Raw genomic sequence first — 23,343 nt, forward strand, 5'->3', positions numbered from 1 at the left:
TTGATTCCTCTCAATGTTTTTATAGCATTAATCATAACTTAACTTTAAAATAAAATATACATAATCATTGTACCCTGAGCTCTCATATTAGGAAATTTTTTTCAGGTACAAATGGATCCCATTCTTGGGTTTCAGGAGACCCTGAACTGAGGGGGAAGGAGACCTGGTGGGGTCTGGAGCCACCTTGAAGCGGAGTAGAATCAAGGCAATGGCCACCTTTAACTCAATCATGGCGAAGTGCTGCCCAATGCAGTTCCTGTGGACACCAAGAGAAAATCCACAAAGTAATGAAATAACAAGTCCGATGTTTACAATAAAGAAACATTTTCATTCCAAATGACATATGAACTTCAGTGCTTTGTGTTTACTTGTTTCTTGTAAGAATGTGACCTGGGAGGCCCCAATGTGATGCCCTCCCTAAACCAGGTGGTACCTGGACTTGCTCATGGAATGTTTCTCCTGGGAGGACCTGATGTAAAACATAGTGACTACAATGGTAGCACTGTATTGTATAATTGTTATTTGCTAAGGAGGTAAACTATGATTGTACAATAGTGCATATTTCACATACACACAGACACAAAGATAAATATGTGAGGTGAAAGATGTGATAATTAACTGGATGGGGAGGAATCTTTCCACAGTGCATATCTATATGAAAACAGTATGATGTACACTTTGAAGGTCTTACAATATCAACATGTTAATTATACATCAATCAAGCTGAGGTTTAAAAAATTTCTCTCTATTTTTAGAAAAGAATAAAGGCAGCCCATCTGCACAGGGGGTGGACTTCATTGAGTCTACAAGCAACAGCTTGCATCATGGGAAGGCTTGCTGAGGCAAAGCCATACAGGATATGACAGAGAATGGGGTATGCTTTGTGAGACTGACTGGCCATCTCAGAGGCTCAGCAAGGCACCAAGATCTCTTCATGGTCATGTAAGAAAAAGGGATTTCATGGAAGAACATATAGAGCTGAGGGGCTAAAGGAAAGATGCTGTGTCCAAGTAAACATTTTTGTGTAATTTTTAATAGTTTTGAGTTGTCCTCACCTTGGTCCAGCTGAGAATGGCAAGAAGGAGTGGGTGTGTCTCTTACTATAATTCTCTGGAGAAAACCTCAAGGGGTCAAAAACCTGAAATAAGAGGGCACCCCCAGCACCATTAACAACATTCAAAGAAATAAAAAAATATATATTGTGATTCAAAGAAATATGCTGTGAACCACAGGTATAATTTCAAGTGTCCAAGCAGTCACAGTTTTGAAGGGGGAAAATGAACTAATAATAGAATTTATTTAATATTATCATTCTAACATCTACCTAATATAAAGAATTATTAAAGAAATATTTCATATTTTTTCGTGCATGTTCAAACTCCAGTGTGAATTTTTCTAGCATGTCTCAGTTTGGACTACCCACATTCCAAGTAGTCAGTAGCCATGTGACTAATGGCTACCACCCTGGACAGTGCAACTCTAGAACTATGACCCTGCCCGGCTTTCCAATTCACTAGTGTGTTACCCAGACTAAGTCAGGGGAAAGCACAAACACTATGTCCAGTCGTATTATTTTTCACTTCAGAGGTAAGAGAGCACCTACTGAGAAGTCAAGTGAAAATGACTATGTGATCAGTTGTTACTGAGCTATGCAGTTCAACTTCCCATTACATGTAACCCAACTTTAACCCCAGCAGTTGTATAAGAGGAAGCATTCACACAGGTTGTGTTTCAAGTTTTTCAGAACATTGAATCAAGGAACTCAGGTATGCTACCCATCTGCTTTTTGCCTCTCCAGGTCCTCTCTCCTCCCTGCTCTGGGCTCTAGGAAGCTGACCCATGTGTCATCCTGTTGGGTAGGGTTAGAAAAGGCATTGATAGGAGGGTGGGAGGAGAGAGCATTTGGGGTAGTTATTCCCTGGGTCCTTCTCTGCCAGGCTGTCTCAGGTTGGCTGCATGCTCTACTGACAGCTACCACTCCTGTCTGATGGCCTTCCCTGGGAGCTCTCTTTCTCCAGGTTTGTAACCCTCTCTCCCACATCTCATCAGGCCTAGCAGTGGTAAGCACTGTGGCAGTTGTTTGCTCCATTTTGCTTTTCCCAAACCCCCAACCCATACTTTTATCAATAGTTCCTTCATAAAACTCGCCTCAAATGCCCAACTTGAGGGGATCATTGATTACCTGCCAGATTCGGGATTGTTACCTCCAGCAAAAGGGAGTTTGAGTCACCTGAATTACTGCTGACCATCTACACTCTTGCAGACATCTAGGTAAGTGCTTGCTAGAGCCTGTTAAGTAACTGGCTGTGGCCATTTAGGGCAGCCTGTGTGACATTATGCCAATTTGTTCATTCAAAGCAGAGATAAAGTGGGAATAGGGGGAAAGGACAAGTATTCCCTTAGTGGAAAACTTACAATTTTGGTTTTTATGTTTATTTTTGTTTGCTGTATCATTTGCCAATTCCATGCCTAGCTAACAGAAAGTGAATTGTATAGCACTAGTTCTCTGAAGTATTTATGTGTAAGACAGTCATACCTTGGGGTTTTCCCAGATGGCAGGGTTGTGGTGAAGACCCCATATACTGAGAACCACTGTCATTCCTGAGAAGCAGAAAGATAGAATTGATTGCAGAAAGAACAGCAAGAAGTGGGCTATTGTTATAACACTCTTCACTAAGACTTTTCTTCTAGAAGGGAAGGAGCTGGCTCCTGGCAGAGCTCTGTGTGCTGTGGCTGATGCCAGCAGTGAAGGACCCATGGGAAGATCAGGCTTGATGGCACCTAAGTTTTCAAAGCTTGACCTAATTAAATACATGATTCTGTGTTAAAGAGCAAATGGTATTGTGTCAAACATGCTTATGTTTTCTGTTAGCTCTGAAAATTGTTTATGCTGTAGTCCTTCCTTCCCCATGGGGATATGCTCTAAGATGCTCTAGTGAAACCCTGAATCTGTGGGTGGCACTGAACCCTCATTATATCATGATTATACCTATAAATACATACATATGATAAAGTTTAATTTACAAATTAGGTATAGTAGGAGATTAACAACTAACAATAAAATAGGACAATTATAGCAATATGTTATAATAGCAGTTATGTGAATGTGGTTTCTCTCTCCCTCAAAATATCTCCTTGTACTGTACTCACACTTCTTCTGATGATGTGAGATTAAAAATGCCAAACCTATTCCTGAATTCGTATAGACATCTCTTACTTTCAGGAAACAGCTGAGCATACTCATTTCAGGGGACTACTTGGAGAAGTCTCTGTATAGGTTCAATGCTTTCTAGCATACTATATTACCATCAGTCAGAACTTGTTTTCTGCTCATGTCTTTCACCCACAAATTTAAAGTCTTGTCCATCTTAACTAGCACTGTTTATGCATGTGGCCATAACTTTTGCAGTGTGAAGTGCAACAGAAAATCTATACAAATTTCTTTTCCCATTTTTACAATTCCACAAATATAATATTTATGGTTATGGCAGATCACAGCAAATTCAGGTTATGAGAAGTTTCACATTTCTCCTTAAAAAAACACTTTACAACTTTCTTTATGCATATCCAAATTGCCAGCATTAATACTCTTGTGCCTTGGGGCCATTATTAAGTAAATTAAGAGTTTCAGACCCCAGATGATTGCAGGTAAGTGAAGCAGGGAAAATGAAATCACACATAGGGAGGGGCTACTGTATATCTACTAAAAGATTATAAAACACCCACTGGAGACAGTTTGGGGACATGAGAACAGAACCATAACTCCCTCATGCAATACCAAGGACAATTTCTGTTCCTATACAGAGGGTGGGGAAATTTTTGCAAATATTTATGTAGTTGGGGGATTAAAAGAAAAAAGACAGAGGAGAGAGAATTTAGGATTATTTGGCTACCAGAAGTAATTCTGGTAAATTGATTTTTGATCTGTCAACAACATCCCAGTAAGTAACAGGTTGTCGGGGTCTGCTACAAGCAACTCTGTGGGCTTGTTTCCAAGGGAAAGAATAAATAGAACACTGAAGCAGACATGTGAAGCATGTCTCATGTGACATTCTGCCTCCCACTCACCCTGCACAGAAACCCATATTGTCCTGGAGAGCCCTCGTCTCTGGGCAGGGGACCTTGGCATGAGTTCTAGCTCTGCTCACTGCACACTGGGCCTCCCAGTGGAATTTTGGCTATTGCAAAAGTATTTGAAAGTGCTTTTCAAGAGGAAAGACTATAAAAGTGTTTGCTAGGATCATGTTCCAGGGGAAAATGAGATAAAATGTTTGAAGACTCTATGTAAAGTATTAAGTGCTGCTCACTTATTAGGGTGATATGATGATGATGAAGAAGCCAGAAACTTTCCTTGGGTCTTCTAGATAAATAATGATGTTCATCTCCCATGAAGTCTTACCTGGGTCTCAAACTCAGCCAAACAAGCATTATATTAAAAACAATGTCCCAGAAGGGAAAAACCCTGGGTTTGGATTCTGGGAACACAGGCTCTGGGTATAACTTGCTGCAAATGGTTATGTGCCTTTGGGAAAGTCTCTGCAACGACCATGTGATCAAGGCAATGCCCATTGAGCTCTTACTGAATAGGTGCCCAACCTTAACCAGTGTCTTTAGGATTGTCATTTGGCTTCTCCAAGAGCTGCAAAACCCACTGGTCTTTTACTGTGATTCCTAGGATCCCACCATCTCTAGTAACTGCTTAAGGAAATAATGCAAAGACCTGCAGGCAAGGAGCGTCCATCTGGGAAGCTTATGGGCTTCCTGAGTTCTCTGGAAATGGCTGTGACTGTAGGTGTCAGTCGGAGTGACTCCTTGATACACATTGTGGTATATGACATCTCACCCAGCTGGTCCCTGTGAATACAAGGGAAGGAGGAAGAAACTCAGACTCCATATCCAGCTTATAAATGCTAATTTTTCTTCTTTATAATTGTCTCTGGTCAATATCATCCTCAGCTTAAAACTATTTTTCCATCTGGTATGTGACAGAATGTTAAAATGGGACTCCTGCCTTAGGGTCAACTGAGGTCCCAGAGGAAGAACCAGACAGGTGCCAAATATCCTCATTATAAAGTGAGGTTCTCTCAACAAGATGGAGGAATAGGTACATACGCTTTTCCTCCTTGCACAACCAATAGAAGGGCCATGACAAATTTTAAAACAAGCAATAACCAGAACTGCTGGAAAATCGAACTGTATAAAAGTCCGACAACCAAGAGGTTAAAGAAGAAACATTCATCCAGATTGGTAGGAGGGGTGAAGACAGGAAGCCAGGGTAGAGAGGATTCCGGGCAAGGTGGCTGCTGGTGGAACAGGGAGGGTGCAGAGGCAGCCGGTGGACCGGGCAGTCCCATATTTGGGTACAGATAAACGGGGAGGAACAATTGGACAGCAAGAGAGATCATGCAACCCAGGGTTCTAGTGTGGGGAAATAAAGCATAAAAACCTCTGACTGTAAAAAGCTGTGGGGATTGTGGCTGCAAGAGAAACTCCCAGCCTTACAGTAGAGTTTGTTGGAGAGACCTGCAGGGTCTTAGAATGACACAAACCCGCTCACCCAGGAATGAGCGCCAGAAGGGCCCAATTTGCTTGTGGGTAGTGGGGGAAGTGACTGAAAGCCAGTTGAGAGCTGAGAAAGCCCTATTGTTCCCTGTCTGATCCCTCCTCCACAGACAGTGCCATAACATGGTAATGTGGGTTGCTCCACCTTGTTGAATACATAAACTCCACTCCCTACTACATAACAGATACACCAAGATGAAGAAATATGGTCTAAATGAAAGAACAGATCAAAGCTCCAAAAATAGAAATAAGCGATGAAGAGACAGCCAACTTATCAGATGCAGAGTAGAAAGCACTGGTAATTAGGATGCTCCAGAAATGGTTGAGTATGGAAGCAAAATAGAGGAAGAAGTGAAGCCTATGCGAAGTGAAATAAGAAAAATGTACAGGGAACCAACAGTGATAAGGGAGGAAAACCAGGACTCACATAAATGGTTTGGACCAGAAGTAAGAAATAAACATTTAACTGGAACACAATGAAGAAACAAGAATTGAAAATGAGGAGAGGCTTAGGAACCTCCAGGACAACTTTAAATGTCCCAACATCCAAATCATAGGAGTGCCAGAAGGAGAAGAGGAAGACCAAGGAATTGAAAACTTATTTGAAAAAATAATGAAGGAGAGCTTACCTAATCTGGCAAAGGAAATAGACTTCTAGGAAGTCCACGAAGCTCAGAGAGTTCCAAACAAGTTGGACCCAAAGAAGCACACACCAAATTACATCATAATTACATTACCCAAGATTAAAGATAAGGAGAGACTCTTAAAAGCAGCAAGATAAAAGGAGACAGTTACCTACAAAGCTGTTCCCATAAGACTATCAGCTGATTTCTCAAAAGAAACCTTGCAGGCAAGAAGAGACTGGAAAGAAGTATTCAAAGCAATGGAAGGCAAGGACCTACATTCAAGATTACTCTATCCAGAAAAGCTATCATTTAGAATGGAAGGACAGATAACGTGCTTCCCAGATAAGGTCAAGTTAAAGGAGTTCATCATCACTAAGCCCTTATTATATGAAATGTTAAAGGGACTTATCTAAGAAAAAGAAGATGATCAAAAGTATGAACAGTAAAATGACAACAAACTCACAACTGTCAACTACTGAACCTTAAAAGAAAACAAAAACAAAGCAAACAACCAGAACAGGAACAGAGTCATAAAAATGGGGATTACATTTAGAGTTATCAGCAGGGAGGGGGAGAGGGGAGAATGGACGAAAAGGTACAGGGAATAATAAGCAGAACTGGTAGCTACAAAATAGACAGAGGGAGGTTAAGAATAGTATAGGAAATGGAGAAGTCAAAGAACTTATATGTGCAACCCATGGGCCTTAACTACCATAGGGGAGTGCTGGTGGGCAGAGGGGTGCAGGGTGGAAGGGAATAAAGGGAGAAATGAAAATGGGACAAGTGTAACAGCATAATCAATAAAATATATTAAAGAATAAAAATAAAGTGAGGTGCTAAAGTACTGGTAAAGCATTTCCTTATGGAGATTCCTGAAAACCAGTTTTGCAACACTTAACTCATCATACAAATGATGAATGTGTAGAGGATGGCTAAGGATGGAAGAGAGGAGGGTTAAAAGTTTTGATAGTAAAAAAGAAATCCTTCAAAGAGAATTGTTGGAATGACAAAGTGCCGTGGAAAATGGAGGAGGTTGTTCGCTCCCATATTAAGCAAAGGAGGGTTTCAAACTATTGTTCAGGTGATCTCACATGTGCTCCCTGTAGTCTGGGGGTCATAGGACTGACAGGAAAGCCCCTCAGACAGACAGGGAGGCAGGACAGAGCAACAGAGACAAAGCAAGAATGCTACCGTGTGTCCTATGGGACTGGCCAATGAACTGGCCAGAGGGAGAACTCTGGTACCACCTTGAAGAGAATTGTAAAGACAAGAATTTCCTTTCCCCATGAATCACCTCTGCAAAGTCCCAGTGAGGGAATCTCTAAAAATACCCACAGAAGCAGCCACTAAGAAGAAAAGGAAGCATTTGAATATGCACCAAGCTCAGAGGGCAAGATCACAATAGTATCAGCCATGCTTCCCACTTATCCTCCTCTTTTGGGACCATTTCTGGAAGAGTCAGAAACATCAGGGTGGTGCAGGAGCTGGTGAATGAGAAGGAGTCAGCGATAGTCCCTTACCCACCAGTGGCTTCCAGACCCAAAAAAAGTACTGAGCTGGGATAGAGAGAGATGCTCCATGTGGAGAGGAAATTGAAGATTTTAATATTACACTGGATCAGACAGCTTAATGACTGGAATGAGACTGCTCTTGTGGTTTCCATCAATTGGAATATGTAAGATTCACTACAGATTTCACACAGGAAGAATAGGCCACACTGCAAGTTTGAAGAGTTGGCAGGAGAAGAATCAAGTTTTTAATTTGTATCCTAGCTAACTAGGTTGATTCAATAAAATGATTGCATATATTACTTACTTTACTTGCTTTTCTGATTATTTATTTTGAACACAGGTTTGGACCATTTGGTAGTATAAAATTTTAATCTTGAACTCTTTTCTCCTTGAGCCCAGAACAAAAAGAGTCATGTGCTTAGTCTGGAACTTTGCATAACTGAGAAAAACAATGTTGGCCATCTTGGCCCTGGTGCAAAAAGAAGACAGAAATTTTAACCCAAAGCAGAAGTGGGCTGATAAGGAGACAAACAGAGACATTGAACAACTTCTCAGCTTTTCCAGAAGTTCCTTTTCACAGTGTGGTTTTATTATTTGTCTAAAGGAATCATCAGTTCTCAGAATGCTCTGTATAAATTTCCTTAAATGTAACTATAAGGCCATATCATTAATAAAAACATATTTTATTCCCTACAATATTATTGCCATTACTCTGATTAAAATAAATTGTTGTTAAAAGATCCTTTGCACTTTATTTTCTCACCAGGAAGGTTTTCGTTATTGTTTTTCACATTTCACATAAGCCAAATAATAACGAGAAAGGTCATTCTTTGAGTTGTAAATATAGCCACAATAATCATATTAAAATCTAATTAATGTTGGGAGATAGTATACAATTTTTTAAATTCAATGAATGAATAAAAGTGACTAACCAACACTGCATTTTGTGCTATAGAGTTCAAGCCTTTAATTTATACTAGGAAATATTTATTTGTTATAAAAAGGGAGATCTCTACTATACCCATATAAATTCAAATTTTCCTTTACAAATGTTCTAATTGAGAAGACTGTTGCATTTAAAATATGTTTTCCCTCTAATCATGGAGTTGCGTTGCCTTTAGCTTATCTATTTTTCTGCCCATTTGACCAGGAAACAAGGCTATGTGAATTATCCACCTAGGATGAAGAATGTGGTTTATATCAGGGATATGTGTATTATTTACAAATAGCATAATTAAGAGACTTCATAAACCTGGGCTTCATTAACAGTAAGATATGCTCAAGCCTAGCAAAATGGAGTTGAAGTTTTCCACCTGGCTAACTATTACCCATCCTATAAGAGGCATCTGAAGCATCAGATCTCCCAGGAAATCTCCCTGAGCCCCCATATCCACTTAGGAACCTGTCTTCTAAGTCTCTGTGGTAGCCAGCACATCTCTCTCACCCTTACCATACCATTCTACAATTATCTGTATGGAAGTTTTGTCTCCTGTGTTAGGGTGTGAGCTCACTGAGGGTAGGACTCATAATATATCTTGCATGTCTTTTTAATGCCTCAGTACTTAAAATGTCCTCAATCCATATTTAGTAAATTCAACATCAGTGTACATCATTTAGTACTATGTTCAAAGTCCAATGTCAAACCTGAGGAATGAATAAGGAGATGGGAGAGAATATCTACAGTGAGGCTTAAATGACGCAGATGCTCACTCAGGTCTCTCAGAAGAGTAGCCCCACTTGAGTCCTGCCACTCAAGCTCTACATGCAAGTCTAAGGATCAAGTCCCATTTGCAATACACCAGACACTGGGTTAAAGAACTCAGACTTTCACACACTAGTGAATACAAAAACAATGAAACAGATAACTTATGAATGCATGAGCCTGGCTTACAAAATGCAAAGGGATAACTTTGAGCCCCTTAGAAAAAGAGCAGAATTGTAGCCTGCCTCTTCTGCTGCCACATACACAAGCTTTGAAGCACTACAGTCAGCAGTGTACCAGAAGACAAAAGAATGAAACAAAATCCCAGGAGGAAACCCAGGATGAAATGTATAGGGAGGCAGATCTTACCAGGTGATAGAAGATCCATCCCCCAGGATGCCCCTGATCTCTTCCCGGCATCTCTTCTGATGCTCAGGGTTCTGAGCCAGGTGGTAAAGCAGCCAGGCAATGGCCCCTCCTACGGTGTCTTGCCCTGCCACCATGAATGTGTTCACTTCAGAGTGCAGGTCGGTATCTGAGAAGATGTTGTAATTTTCAGCCTAGAAAGTAGAATAGAGATAGTTTCATGCAATTTCAGTTTATAGATGTTTGGAGCCCCAGCCAAAATAATGGTCTGAAGGGAAAAAAATGGCATTTCCAATGACAGTTTTAATTTCAATTTGGTCCAAAAAAATAGACACTATGAAACACACTTTGCTCATAGCATAGACAGGACCAAAGTTAGGTAAGGAAAGCAGGTCTTGCAAAGAGTTCCTACAATCATCCTGATACATTTATCCAGATTTTCCAGCACCTCATCATCAATATTTTATCAGCTTACTCTGTGACACATTTTCTTATTTTACTAAACTATCATGGATCTTTCTGGTAGTCACCAAACCTGTCAAATCAATAAAAATATTTAGCCTTATCTGATTTTCTCTAGTGACAAAGTTGCAGAATTCTATCTTTACGTCAAATTTTATGGAGCCAACCCATCAATCCAAAAGCATTGTTAAATTTAGTTGATCAGTTTTGCTTTTCTCTCCTTTCCTTCCACTCACCCACCTACCCACACAATTATCTGGACATATGAGCAGGCTCAAATTTGAAACATTTACCTGGGCAGAAAGGATAACATCCAGAAAATCCTGATACTTCCTTTTCTCAGTGTTACCCTGTTCCTTCTTATCCTTGAAGGATTTCCTTCTGTCTTGGATAATCAGCTCTGTGGTAGAATAATAATCCACCATTACTAAAGTGACAACAAAGTAAATCAAAATAAAATAAAATGTAGAGCTAGCCATGGCCCATAATAGATTCAAATCTTGCCTAATTTCCTGAGGTAAGAGTGGGTATACCTATTTAACCAGATTTAATTTTTGCAGATGTTTATTTTTCTATCAAATGACATTATTTGATCAAAGTTCCAGAAACAGATGCTTCTAGTTGAGTTGGTCTAGTAAGTAAATGCTGTGCTTGCCTCCTCCCATCACTACCTCAAAATTACAACTAAATTATAGAACAACCACCCTTGAGAACCACCTGAATATTAGCTGAACAGAAGTCTTATAACCAAGGATATAAAGAAGGAGCAAGCAAAATATATCCAGAGACATTGAAATTAAGAACAAACTGACAGTGACCAGGGGGAGGTGGGAGGGGATAATGGAAGGAAAAGGGGTAAGGGTTTTCAGGAACATATATGAAGGACACATGGACAAAACCAAGGGGGGTTGGGATCAGGGGTGGGAGATGGAGATGGCTGGGGTGAGGGATAACAGTAAGGGGGAAGTGGATACAACTGTACTTGAACAAGAACTTAAAAAAGTGAAAAACAAAAAGGGGACACATTGAGACTGGTTGGAGGGGTTGAGACAAGAAACCACTTGGTTCCAAACCCATAGGTAGTAGTTAAGAATTGGGAAGGACATGGATGGGCCAATAGCAACTAAGACTCAATTACAACCAGAGGGCTCACATAACCCACACAAAAGACATTTCTAGAGCACCTGGTTCAGGTGATCAGGAAAAGTGTGTCCCTGAGTCCCATAAGACATCAACTACATAAGACCATGATACCAAGATTGGGAGACATAGCAGATCAATGCAATACACAGAGAGAAACACAAAAAGGCAGACAAAGTAGGGGAAAAGAAACATGCTCCAAATGACAGAACAAAAGAAATCGTCAGAAAAAGAAGTAAAAATGAAGGTAAAGAAGCTACTGGATGCAGAGTTCAAAAGCAGACATGAGGTAGCAATATTTGTATCAGACAAAATAGACTTTAAAAGAAATGCTGTAACATGAGACAAAGATAAAGGATCAGTCCAAAGTGAAGATATAACCCTTGTAAACATTTACGTACACAACACAAGAGCAACTAAATATAAAGCAAATAATGACAGATATAAAGGGAGTGACCAGCAGTAATACAATCATAGTAGGGGACTTTAATGCCCTACTGACAGCAATGGACAGATCATCCAGACAGAAAATCAACAAGGAATCAGTGGCCCTAAATGTCACATTAGACTAGAGGAATTTAACAGATATTTTAAAAATATTTCACCCCAAAGCAAGCAGAATATTTTTTTCTCGTACATTGTTTTTTAAGCACACAGGGAATATTTTCTAGGATTGACCAAATCCTAGAACACAAAACAGGTCCCAATAAGTTTAAGAAAGGTGAAATCATATTGGACAGTTTCTTTGATCACAATGGTATGAAATTAGAAATCAAGTACAAGAAGAAAACTAAAAATCACACCAACATGGAAGTTAAATAACATGCTACTGAAAAATGAATGGGTTAACAGCAAGATGAAGGATAAATGCAAAACATTTCTTGAGAAAAATTTTAATGAAAACACAATGACTCCAAACCTATGGGACACAGCCAATGTGGTTCTAAGAAGGAAACTCATAGCAATACAGGCTTTACTCAAGAAACAAGAAATGCATCAAATAAACAACCTAAACTTACACCTAAAGCAACAAGAGAAAGAACAACTATCACAGCACAAAATGAGTAGAAGGATGAAATAATAATGATCAGAGTGGAAATAAAGGAAATAGAATCTAAAAAACAATCTGAAAGATCAATGAAACCAATGCTGATTCTTTGAAAAGATAAACAAAATTCATAAACCTTTAGCCAGACTGATCAAGAAAAAAGAGAGAATTCAAATAAATAAACTCAGAAATAAAAGATGAGAAGTGACAACTGACACCACAGAAACACAAAAGGTTATAAGAAACCACCATGAACAGTTATATGCCAACAAACTGGACAACCTAGAAGAAATGCATGAATTCCTAGAAACATACAATCTTCCAAGACTGAAGCAAGAAGAACATCTGACCAGACTGATGACAACTAATGAAATCAAAGCAGTAATCAAAAAACTCCCTCCCCCCAAAAAACAAATGCCCAAATGCTTTCGTATGTGTATTGTACCAAACATTCAAAGAAGAACACCTTACCTTCTTGAACTATTCCTAAAAACTGAAGAGGAGAGAAAGCACCCAAGCTCATTTTATGAAGCCAGCATTACTGGAATTCCAAAAGCACACAAAGACTTTACAAAAGAGGCCAATATCCCTGATGAACATAGATGCAAATATTCAACAAAATATAAGCAAATTTCATTCAATAACACATTAAAGAGGTCATATGCGATGACCAAGTGGAATTTACTCCTCGGATGAAAGGCCAGTACATTTCCAAATCAATTAATACTGTATATCACGTAAACAAAATGAATGATAAAATTATATGATCATATAAAAAGATGCTGAAAAAGCTTTTTGGCAAAATCCAGCATCCATTTATAACAAAAACTCTCAACAGAGTAGGAACAAAGAAAACATACGTTACCATAATGAAGGCCAAATGTGACAAACCCACAGCTAACATAATACTCAACAGTGAAAAGGTAAAAGTGTTGTCCTTAAAATCAGAAACAGGACGAGGATGCCCACTTTCATCACTTCTATTCAACATAGCACTTAAAGTCCTAGCTAAAGCAATCATACAAAATAAAATAAAAGGCATTCAAAATGGACAGGAAGAAGTAAAACTGCCATTATTTGTAGATACATCATAGAAAAATCCTAAAATTTTTACACATGCAAAGAAACAAAACTCTTGGAACTGAGGAATAAATTCAGTAAAATCATGAGATGAAAAATTACTATTCAGAAATTGGTTGTATTTTTATATAGCAATAATGAACTATCAGAAAGAGAAGTTAAGAAAACAAACCCATTTAAAACTAATAAAAAAAGATAATATACCCAGAAATAAATTTAACCAGGGAGGTAAAATGCATGTACTTGGAAAATTATAAAACACTGAAGAAACAAATTGAAGAAGATCCAAATAAATGGAAACATATATTGTGCACATGGATAGGAAGATTTAACATCTTTAAAATGTTCATGCTGACCAAAGCAATCTATAGATTTAATGCAATCCTTATCAAACTATCAATGGCATTTTTTATTAAACTAAAATAAATAATCCCAAAATATATAAGGAACCACAAAAGACCTCAAATAGTAACAATAATTTTGAGGAAGAACAACATTGGAGGTACACTCTACCTGATATCAAACTATAGCAGAAAGCTCTAGTAATCAAAGCAGCATGATACTGGCAAAACCAAACACATAGATTCATGGAACAGAATAGAGAGCCCAGAAATAATCCCATGCCTATGTGATCGATTAATCTGTAAAAAAGGAGGCAAAAATATACAATGGGGTAAAGACAGTCTATTCAGTAAGTGACTTTGGGAAAACTGGACAGATACATATAAAAAAATGAAACTAGACCAACTTATCAAAATGGATTAAAGACTTAAATGATAGACCTGAAACCATAAAACTGACGGAAGAAAACATAGGTGGTAAATACTGTGGCATTGCTTTTAGTAATGTTTTCTGATTATTTTGCTTGGGAAAACAACAAAATAAAAAATAAATAAATAGGATTATAGCAAACAAATAAGTTTTTGCACAGCAAAACAAACCATGAACAAAACGAAAAGGCAACCTAGTGAATGGAAGATTTTCATCAATGAACTATCTGATAAAGGATATACCTTGCAAATTTCCTAGGGGAAAATCTTCTATGTTTCCATTTATGCAGTTCCAGGAATTGTCTGAAGTACTTTAAATATATTAACATATTTAATCATCACCACAAACCTATGAGCTAGGTCCTCTTTTATCCTCATTTTACAGATGAGACTGTGGGAAAGCTGTAAATAACGTGCCCAAAGTCACACTGCTGGTAAGTGCTGGGGCTAAAGTAGGATGAATTAACTGCTTGGTAAACATTCTGTACTATGGTGTTCACTAAAAGTAATGTCCTAGCTAGTGACCTACTAATGACCTAGTTGAATTGCTTAGAAAATTTAATCGCTTTCACTTTTAGGTTTACATTTTGTTAAAGCTATTTTGAACCCTTCTTTTTTTAACTTCATTTTATTTTTTTTATGCTAGTAAGAGTGTTTATTCTGGGATTTACCCACTTAACACACTTTTAAGTGTACAATACAGTATTGTTAACTATAGGCACCATGGTGTAGAGCAGCTCTCTAGAACTTAGTCATCTTCCATAACTCAAACTTTACACCCATTGGACCACTCCTCATTTTCCCCTTTTTTGAACATATGTCCCCATTTATTCTTTTCCCCTAATCATTCCTATGTTACATGAATGTTTTTCACTTTTCATTACTACTGCAATCATGGTGCAAAAAGCTAAATGCTATTTATGTTTTGAAATAGTAAGTACCCACCTGTTATATTATATTTGTGTTAATAAGAGTTGTGCAAAACAAAAATTATATAATGTTGAAAACTTCTCATAAGACCACAACTGTGGATATAGCAAGCTCTTCTAAAGGACTTGCATTCCATTGGAGCAATGTCCATATCAAAGCTCCATTAAGAACAAGAATGCTTTCTGTTTTCACACTGAAGTCTGCTCCTATACACAGACACAACACGGTTATGACAAAGGATACATTTGGGTAACTCAGACCTTAGAAATACCTGTGTACTGATTCAGAATGTTGGCTATCTTCTGTAGGCGGCGGTAAGCTGTGGTGAATTTGAAAATCATGTCATAGTGAAGCAAGGAAGTGTACAAGCATTTAGAGATAATTTTGGAAACTTCAGATAGTGCATTGACATATTCATCATGGGAGCTGGAGACAAAGTGGGGATAAATGTCAATAAGTGACTTAGATGATGGCAAACAAGTGTCTTTTTTGCCCTCCTGTTACTGACCTGTTTATCTGGCAATTGGTCTCTTTGCTGAAGGTACATTTCATGAGTGTATCCAGAGTCATCAAGCTGATGTCCCTAGAGACCTCCACAAGTGTATTTTGAGTGCCGCACATCTTCTCCCATTTACTCTGATACAGGAAGTCAAGATGAACAACATCACCATCAAAGTATCTGTATCTGAAGACCTCTCCTTGACCCTGCCCTTAAGCCGAAATAGAGACAAACCTGACCTAGCAGGAGCCAAAATCCACACAGGCAAGTAAGCTGTTTACTTGGCATTATTAACAGGGAAAACACTCATCCCACTGGGCAAGAAAGAGCATGGAACACAAGAGGTACCCAGTAAATGGCTGAGTTAAGTATCATTGGCCTGTCAATTATTTCAATAGCTCTGCTTTGAAACAGAACAGAGTTCCATTAAAACAGATAATCTCTGGTACAAGACCTGTAATTACAAGGGGCTCCCCAGGGCTTCCTCTATCTTTAGTTTCCAAACAGTTACATAACCCATCCATCACTATTCTCAACCACCATAAGCACACTTAAACTTGGGGGCATTAAAGTGAAAAATACAAATAAATCTCAATGTGTAAGTTCAGATCAACTGACATTTGAGTACCTCTGCCTACAGCTACATGCTAAGGATTTGAAGGCCACACAAGAAAAGGCAAAGAGATAGTTTTCTTGCTTTTACCTAAGTGTCAACTGTTAGTCAATTGCTTTCACCCTGAATTATGTAAGTTTTACTGAGTACAAAAGTGAGTTTACAAGAAATGAGAGCAAAGTGGAGGCTCTAAGCTGGAGGCACTTTGGCACAATTCAGCAGAGGGAAGAGCTCTGACAGGAATTTCAGGGAAATGTGGGACCTAGAAGGGAGACAGAAATGTTTATTAAAATGGAGATAAACTCAAATACTCCCACTGGGCGACACGCAATAGTGCGTTAACTGGAATAACGCCTGAATCAGAAGAGCATGCCCTCTCCCACTCTAACCTGTACCTCAAGTTCTCTGCCTGGACAGTTCACACTGGTACTCACTTGCACCATAGTTCCAGCAGACTTGAGGTTAGATTCACCTTTGTGAGGGAGGCTGAGAACCCAGCCAATCAGTAGGTTTCTCTTGTGGAAAGGAATAGGCTTGCTGATGAAGGCAGAAAAAACTTTGGCTTTGTTTGTGTTGTAGGAAGTGTTTATGATGAAACTATATTATATTAATGCATGATTTGTATGATTTTTAAATAAGTACAATCTAAAATGTTACCATGTACAAGGGGGCCTTTAGAATAGAACTCATGTATGCATCAGGGACTGCCCATAGGAACACTCCTCTGCATCCTCCTGTCCCCTTGGAAGAGTGCAGGTCACCTCTTAATGATCCTCTGTTATCTACAAGAGGAAACTCACATCTCTGACTGTAATATAGACACTTAGTCATTTGTCCAGTCATTTATGGCCATCAGGCAAGTTCATTCCAACCACCAACACTTTGGTCATGCTAACTCGCTCTGCCTAAATTCCTCATCCATATTATTCACGTATTCAAGTCCAGCTCATGTTTCATGATAAATCTGAGTCTCCTCTGAATCTGAAGCTATTATAGCTCCTTCAATTTTTCTGGCTGTCACTCAGAGCATTTACCATTTGAATCTTACTACTTTGATTTATTTCCATAGGTTCTCAAAATATACCTAAGAAAAACCAGACCATCATCTTTTTTTTATCACCCAAAAGACCGTAGCAAAGGTATATATACAAACTGTTGCTAGTGGGTACTTGTACATAGGATAATTTCTAGAAATCATTCCCCTTTGAATTTCACTACCCACTAAACACATGTGTAATCCAATCCCTGTTAGAAGTATTTTGCAACACATCACAACACTATTATCCCTTTACCTACCAGCATTATGTTCACAGTCTGGGTCAACACATTGACATGGGATCTCAAAATATTAAAATTAAATGCAGGAGTTATTAGATGTCGGTGCTGGAACCACATGGGCCCATTTAGGTTCAGTAGTCCTTCTCCTTGAGAAATAAAAGGCACAAAAGCATTTTATTAGAAGGTATGGTCAAGGAGAGGTGAGGGACACACACCATAATGTGACCATGATACACAAACACAACATAGTAGAATATTAAATAGTGCTCATATTTTAAGATCAAAGTAAATTTTGATGTTTATACCTGGGATGAATGTATTTAGCACTGCCAGAAAAAAACCCACTTTATGAAGCCTTATGAGAGTGTTCATCCTGAAATCATCAGTTACTACCCATGTATTTATTAGGTAAGTCACTTAAACTTCCTGATGCTTGGTTTTCTCAATGATCAAGTGTGATAAATATCTACTTCATTGTTTGGTTTATTAAATGAAGGTATATATAAAGCACCAGCCTGATATTTAGCTGACAGTAGAAACAAAGGAAATATTCACCTTATCTCACTCTAAACCAATCCCAACCACAGAATGAACATAAATTTCACAAAGAACTAGACAAGAGTTCCCATTATGACCCCAGATATCTCCTCCTGAAGCCCTAAGCTGTGCTTCACACTCATAAATGATACGAAGTGGAAACACTCATTAAGGCTAATGCCTCAAATATTCTGCACCAGGAGGGTGATTAAAGATTTGACTTTAAAAGAACGTTAAAGCTTATGGATATATAATGGCCATCATTCACTGAGGGTTTAAAATATACCAGCCTTGCAATGCCTTACATGAATGTGTGTTTCATTTAATCTTCACAACACTCTGGAGATGTGACTCTCTTCCTTATTTTTAAAGGTGAGGAAACAGAGGCTTAGGGAGATTAATTGACTTTCCAAAGACCATACTCATCAGTGGGAAGGGGGAACAGGATTCAAATCCGAGTAGCTATAACTACAAAACACATATTCTTTCATTTAATTCCTTTTTTCTCTAACATAAACATCAAATATATGACTGAAAGTCTTAATTTAAATGCTCATAGAATATTTACAAACTACTTTAGGGCAAAATTGTACTGATTTGCATGCAGAAATAGGGAACTCCAAAAAGAAAGGGAAGGAGACAAGAAAACAAGAGAGAAGAAAGGATAACATAAAGAATGTGGATGGTGAAGCTGCAATTTGAAAGACAAAAATGAGACAATACACACATTTATGTCTTGAGAATGAGATTTTAGGGGGAGAAATGGACAAGGAGGCTTCCTAGGAAGTTGAGCTGTGTTGACCTTAGCATGCCCTCTTGACCTTCCCCCTAGATAACCTGAAGTGTAGATCTACCATACTCTTAATGCTTTTGAATTCTGACTTGAGTTCCTTTGGAGTTCTCTACTATAGATAGGGGGCTTCTAGCAAGAGAGTGCGTCACTCCTTTCAGTTAAACATACATACCGATTAATGGAATCAAGAACTTGTATAAGTACTTGGACTTGGGATCTGCAGAGTAAACCAGCAGAAACAAAAGACAGCATTAGAGGAAAGTTATCATAGTTAGTGAAGATTCTCCTCATTTGCCTGCATTAACCACAAATAGCAAAATGAAGCCCAGGGCTTACTCCCTGCAGCCCTTGGCAGGTGCAGGGGTTGAAGCAGATGGCCAAAGTCTAGGTTCAGGAATCAGAGAGGAGGTCCATGAGTCAGACAGGTACACAAACCCAGATCTTCTCCTCCTTTACACTTCCTACCACACACATAGAGATTATTCATAGGTTACAAAAGTTTCAGAACAGGAGTTGGGACAACCTATCATATGTTTCTTGGAAAGCAAATTACCTATTACCACAGGGGTTGGAGACACACCAGGAAGTAAAGTACAAATGCCTATTGGGGTTCTCATGAACTCTAACATGGATGTGTTTTACAGCTCTAGCCCTTTAAGAGGTGACCATGAGACCAATCCAAGAGAACTGGGGAAACAGGAAACATGGGAAAGCCTGTTTTCTTTTATGAGGTTTTGCTAAGAGTGATGGAGACAATGGCACAGGGAAGAAAGGTTTAAATATTGGACCTTAATTTACAAAGTTGATGGAGCAAAGACTGGACATTTAAATGCTGTGCTATGAGATAATGTACCATGGAAGCCTTGAAAAAGAATTGGATGCGGGAGTCAAAGGACTCAGCTCCAAAAGGAAACACAGTTGAGAAATATGCAAAACACAAAATTTGGACCATTTTGAGGAGGTTAGACTGAGTAAAGTCATGATCTGGTCTTCAGGGTTACATACTGAACCAGCATAGGCAGAGCTACCTCGGAATCCTTCTGAAGACTCCTGAGCAAGAAAGGGGCCGGGGGTGGAGACTGTGGCTGACACTGAAGTCACAAAACCAAAGAAGGAAAGAAAGCCTCTGGTGATCTGGTGGTGCCAGCTGGGCTTTAAGATACAGTCACCTAAAAGGGCCTATGAGAATTTGAACTAGACAGGGACAGGGGGCTGACATGGGAATACCCTTCAGGATTGGTGGGAAACCTCTTCACACTTACTCCAGTGTCTCTTGAAGGCCCAATACTAGTCATTGCTGCAGAATTCCTTTGGAATCCTGCTGGTGGCTTATGCATATCACTCTTAGGAGGATGAAGTTCCTGAGAGTCACTCCTTGTCTTACCTGTTCTGCTCAGAAATGTCCTTGCATAGTCTGGGTCACAGATATAGAAAAATGCCTGAAAAGGCCCAAGCCAGATGGGAAAGGCACACGGGTATTTTCCAACAACCTCCTCAAGTTCCTCCAAGTTGCCATCCAGAACTAACTGCAATGGAAAAAGCAAGGGAAATCAGAGATGCCAGCCAGTCTAGACTCATGTGCTTGTGCAGACTAAAGTGAGTTCAGGGCTTGGATAAGGTCACCAGGCAGGGGGCCCTGACCCCTTTTCTGGAAGTGGGTGAATATGCTTTCCTTGGGATTTCTAAGCTTGGAGTATAAAAAATTCTAAACAAGGATAGTTTACGTATCTTCCCAATATAAATACATGTCCTATCCCCAGACCAAGTCTCTGTCAAATGACATACACTGTGAGCTGTTTTCCCAACTGAGAGGGTGAAGGGAGCCAAGTCACATACCCTGCCTCACCTGCCAAGGTCACACACTTGGATTAGGAGTGGCATATGGAAACTGCAAAAGATTTTTTTCCCATGTGGAAAACTAACTAGTAGCAGGTTGAACATGACCACCATCCTCCTCACCATTCCCTCCCCCTTTACCTCTCTCTAATTGTTGGTGAGTGATTTTTCCTTAATGACTTAATAGTAAATGCTTCTCTCTAAATACACACCAATTCCATCTAAGAAGAAAATTCAATTCTTTTGCCACATAACAGCAGGAGATTCAGTTATACAAGTGTGTAAAACTTGAAGGAAATTCCAATGCAAAACTCTCAGCTACTACCATCTCTTCCTATGAACTGTTCCACCTGTCCCTGTGTAGCCCTTATTCAAGCATCATGTCCTCACAGTAAGTAAACTGTCATGCCTATTCTACCCTGATGAACAGAAGAAAGATAGGGAAGAAGAGTGTTTAAACTAATTGCATCACAGTCCTGACTGGTGTGGCTCAGCTGATTGGGTGTTGTCCCGCAAAGAGAAAGGTCACATGTTTGATTCTTGGCCAGGGTACATGCCTAAATTGCAAGTTCAGTCAGTCCCTTTTCATAGCTATGTTTTTCTACCTGTCTTTCTCCTTATTTCCCCATCTCTAAAAACAAACAAACAAACACAAACCAAAAAAAACCCCCCAAAAACCCTGCATCATGGCCAGTCTGATCTCTCTCCACTGTTGACAACTGAAAACATTTCAATTAGCCAGTGATTCTTCCCTACTTTGATGTCAGCCTAAATGCCCCAGGCTGGTGTGAAAAAGGACTCAACACATTTGACCAGAGTCCACACTAGTGTAAGGTTTCAAAAAGGAAGACATCCAAATTACTGCCTAAGGTGAAAATACAGGATTTATTGTAGTTTGATGCGCATAATCTATCTTAATCTAGTTCAGACAACTGTGTGTCAGCTGTGTGCCACATGAAGAAATCCAAAGCCATGTGAAGAAATAAAGATCTCAATAAAGGTAAATGCATAGGCAATTATAAAAGCTAGTATTAGTGTAAGAGTGCTTTGTAACTCACCTTTTGTTTTCTACATGGTTGTAGAAAATAATGCATTGAAAAGAATTAGTAGTTTGTTTTTAATAAAACAAGGAGTCAGGGTTGGGAGTGGATTTAGAGTCAGGGTAGACCAAAAGGTACCAGCCTTCCTCTACACTACAAATTCAAACCAGTCAATAATTTTTTAGTGATTGGCTGGGGTTGTTCCCTGCTTCACAAGAATCTTAGGAAATGAAGGTTAATTTTCTGTAGTTGGAATGGATTAAGGTTGCAACTTTTGCGTCTAATTTTGCAAATTTTCTGCAATTAATAAATATTATTTAGGATAACACTTTAAAAATTTAACAACATATGTGGAAGCCTTTTTAAAATGCAGTGCATATGCGCAAGAGCTGAGTGAAGCAGAAACAGTCTAGAATTATGCCGAGCTTTCTTTCTCCACAATCAGGCTTTTGAAATACCTCCTTTGGCCACTGAAGCTTCCGGTCTAATGGCTCCAGGGTGTGTCCCTTTCCCTTAGGGCTGTGAGGGAGCAAGACTAGCACAGGGAAAAGACACGGAGAGCCATTGGCTGGGCCAGAGAGGTCTGTGCGGCAGGGGAGGATGGAGAAAGGGAAGGACACAGTCACCTCTCTGTCCTCCGCGTTTCCAGCATCCTCCCTCGCCCCCGCCCTTCCGTCTACCTTCTGGTTCCCGGTGAACCAGTGCGGGGTTGGACCGGGAAAGGCGCGCAGATCTCGCAGCAGCTGCTCCCTCCGCAGGTAGAGCTTGATGGCCTGCAGCAGCCCCAGGGTCAAGAAGAACACGAACGCCAGGTAAAAGGGCCTCGCCCAGCTCGTGTCCAGCCAGGCGAACTCCATGACTGGGCACTGCTGATTGCAGGCAGTCTCCGGGGATCCCGGGAGAGGGTGATCTTTCCAAGCCTGGTGGTTGGGGAGGATCACCCAGGCCACTGCGTCTCTGTGCTCCCGGGAAGCTCCCTCCTTCCCTGGGCAAGAGGAAGAGTGGTGGAAGTAGCAGCTCAGGCTTGGCCAGAGGAGGCAGGCTCAAGGTTCCGGATTTCTAAGCCTTTATCAACTGATGCAAACCTCCATTTAGGCGGACATCTTATACAGTCCTGGAGTGACACATTTCAAACGGGACAGTCTTCAATCAAGGGAGATTTGAATCTAGGTGTTGAAATAATGCCAAGGTCGAGGTCATCCTTTTTTCTTCATTGCCACAAGTAAATGCTATGCAAAACTGCTGTGCAAAGAAAAATAAACTGCTATGCCCAAAGACCTTCTTTTCTAATCTGACATTTTATCAAAACCCACAGGGTTCTGTGTGCTGGTGGGCATGAATAACCATTACATTTATATAGTGTGGCCTGTCCAGTGGTGTGCTTGTAAAAGTTTTAGAACTGATGTGCCCTCTGATTTCCAAAGTTTGAGGATGTCCATCATGTCCTATTTCAAGCTGCCAACAGAGGACCCTAAACTCTGACTTGGGAAGAGATGCTAAGCAGCATACCATTGTATAGTCGTTCCACCACACAGATACAATCAGGGCCC

General features: G+C 39.6%; 1 protein-coding gene across 1 annotated transcript; it reads right to left on the reverse strand.

The window, feature by feature from the left end:
- On the reverse strand, window positions 1-22,768 carry LOC123830945 (cytochrome P450 4X1-like). Its single transcript, XM_045857572.1, has 12 exons — window positions 22,474-22,768; window positions 20,302-20,443; window positions 19,090-19,134; window positions 17,606-17,733; window positions 15,706-15,833; window positions 15,469-15,623; window positions 10,523-10,629; window positions 9,771-9,961; window positions 4,721-4,854; window positions 2,537-2,601; window positions 1,056-1,138; window positions 1-256 (listed from the first exon to the last, which is right to left on the reverse strand). Exons 1-12 carry the CDS (start codon window positions 22,648-22,650, stop codon window positions 88-90), a joined length of 1,524 nt encoding a protein of 507 aa, XP_045713528.1. The 5' UTR covers window positions 22,651-22,768; the 3' UTR covers window positions 1-87.
- Between the last annotated feature and the right edge of the window lie 575 nt (window positions 22,769-23,343).

This window comes from Phyllostomus hastatus, unplaced genomic scaffold (assembly GCF_019186645.2).
Source record: "Phyllostomus hastatus isolate PE091 unplaced genomic scaffold, TTU_PhHast_1.1 phas_contig_147, whole genome shotgun sequence".
Lineage (NCBI taxonomy): Eukaryota > Metazoa > Chordata > Mammalia > Chiroptera > Phyllostomidae > Phyllostomus > Phyllostomus hastatus.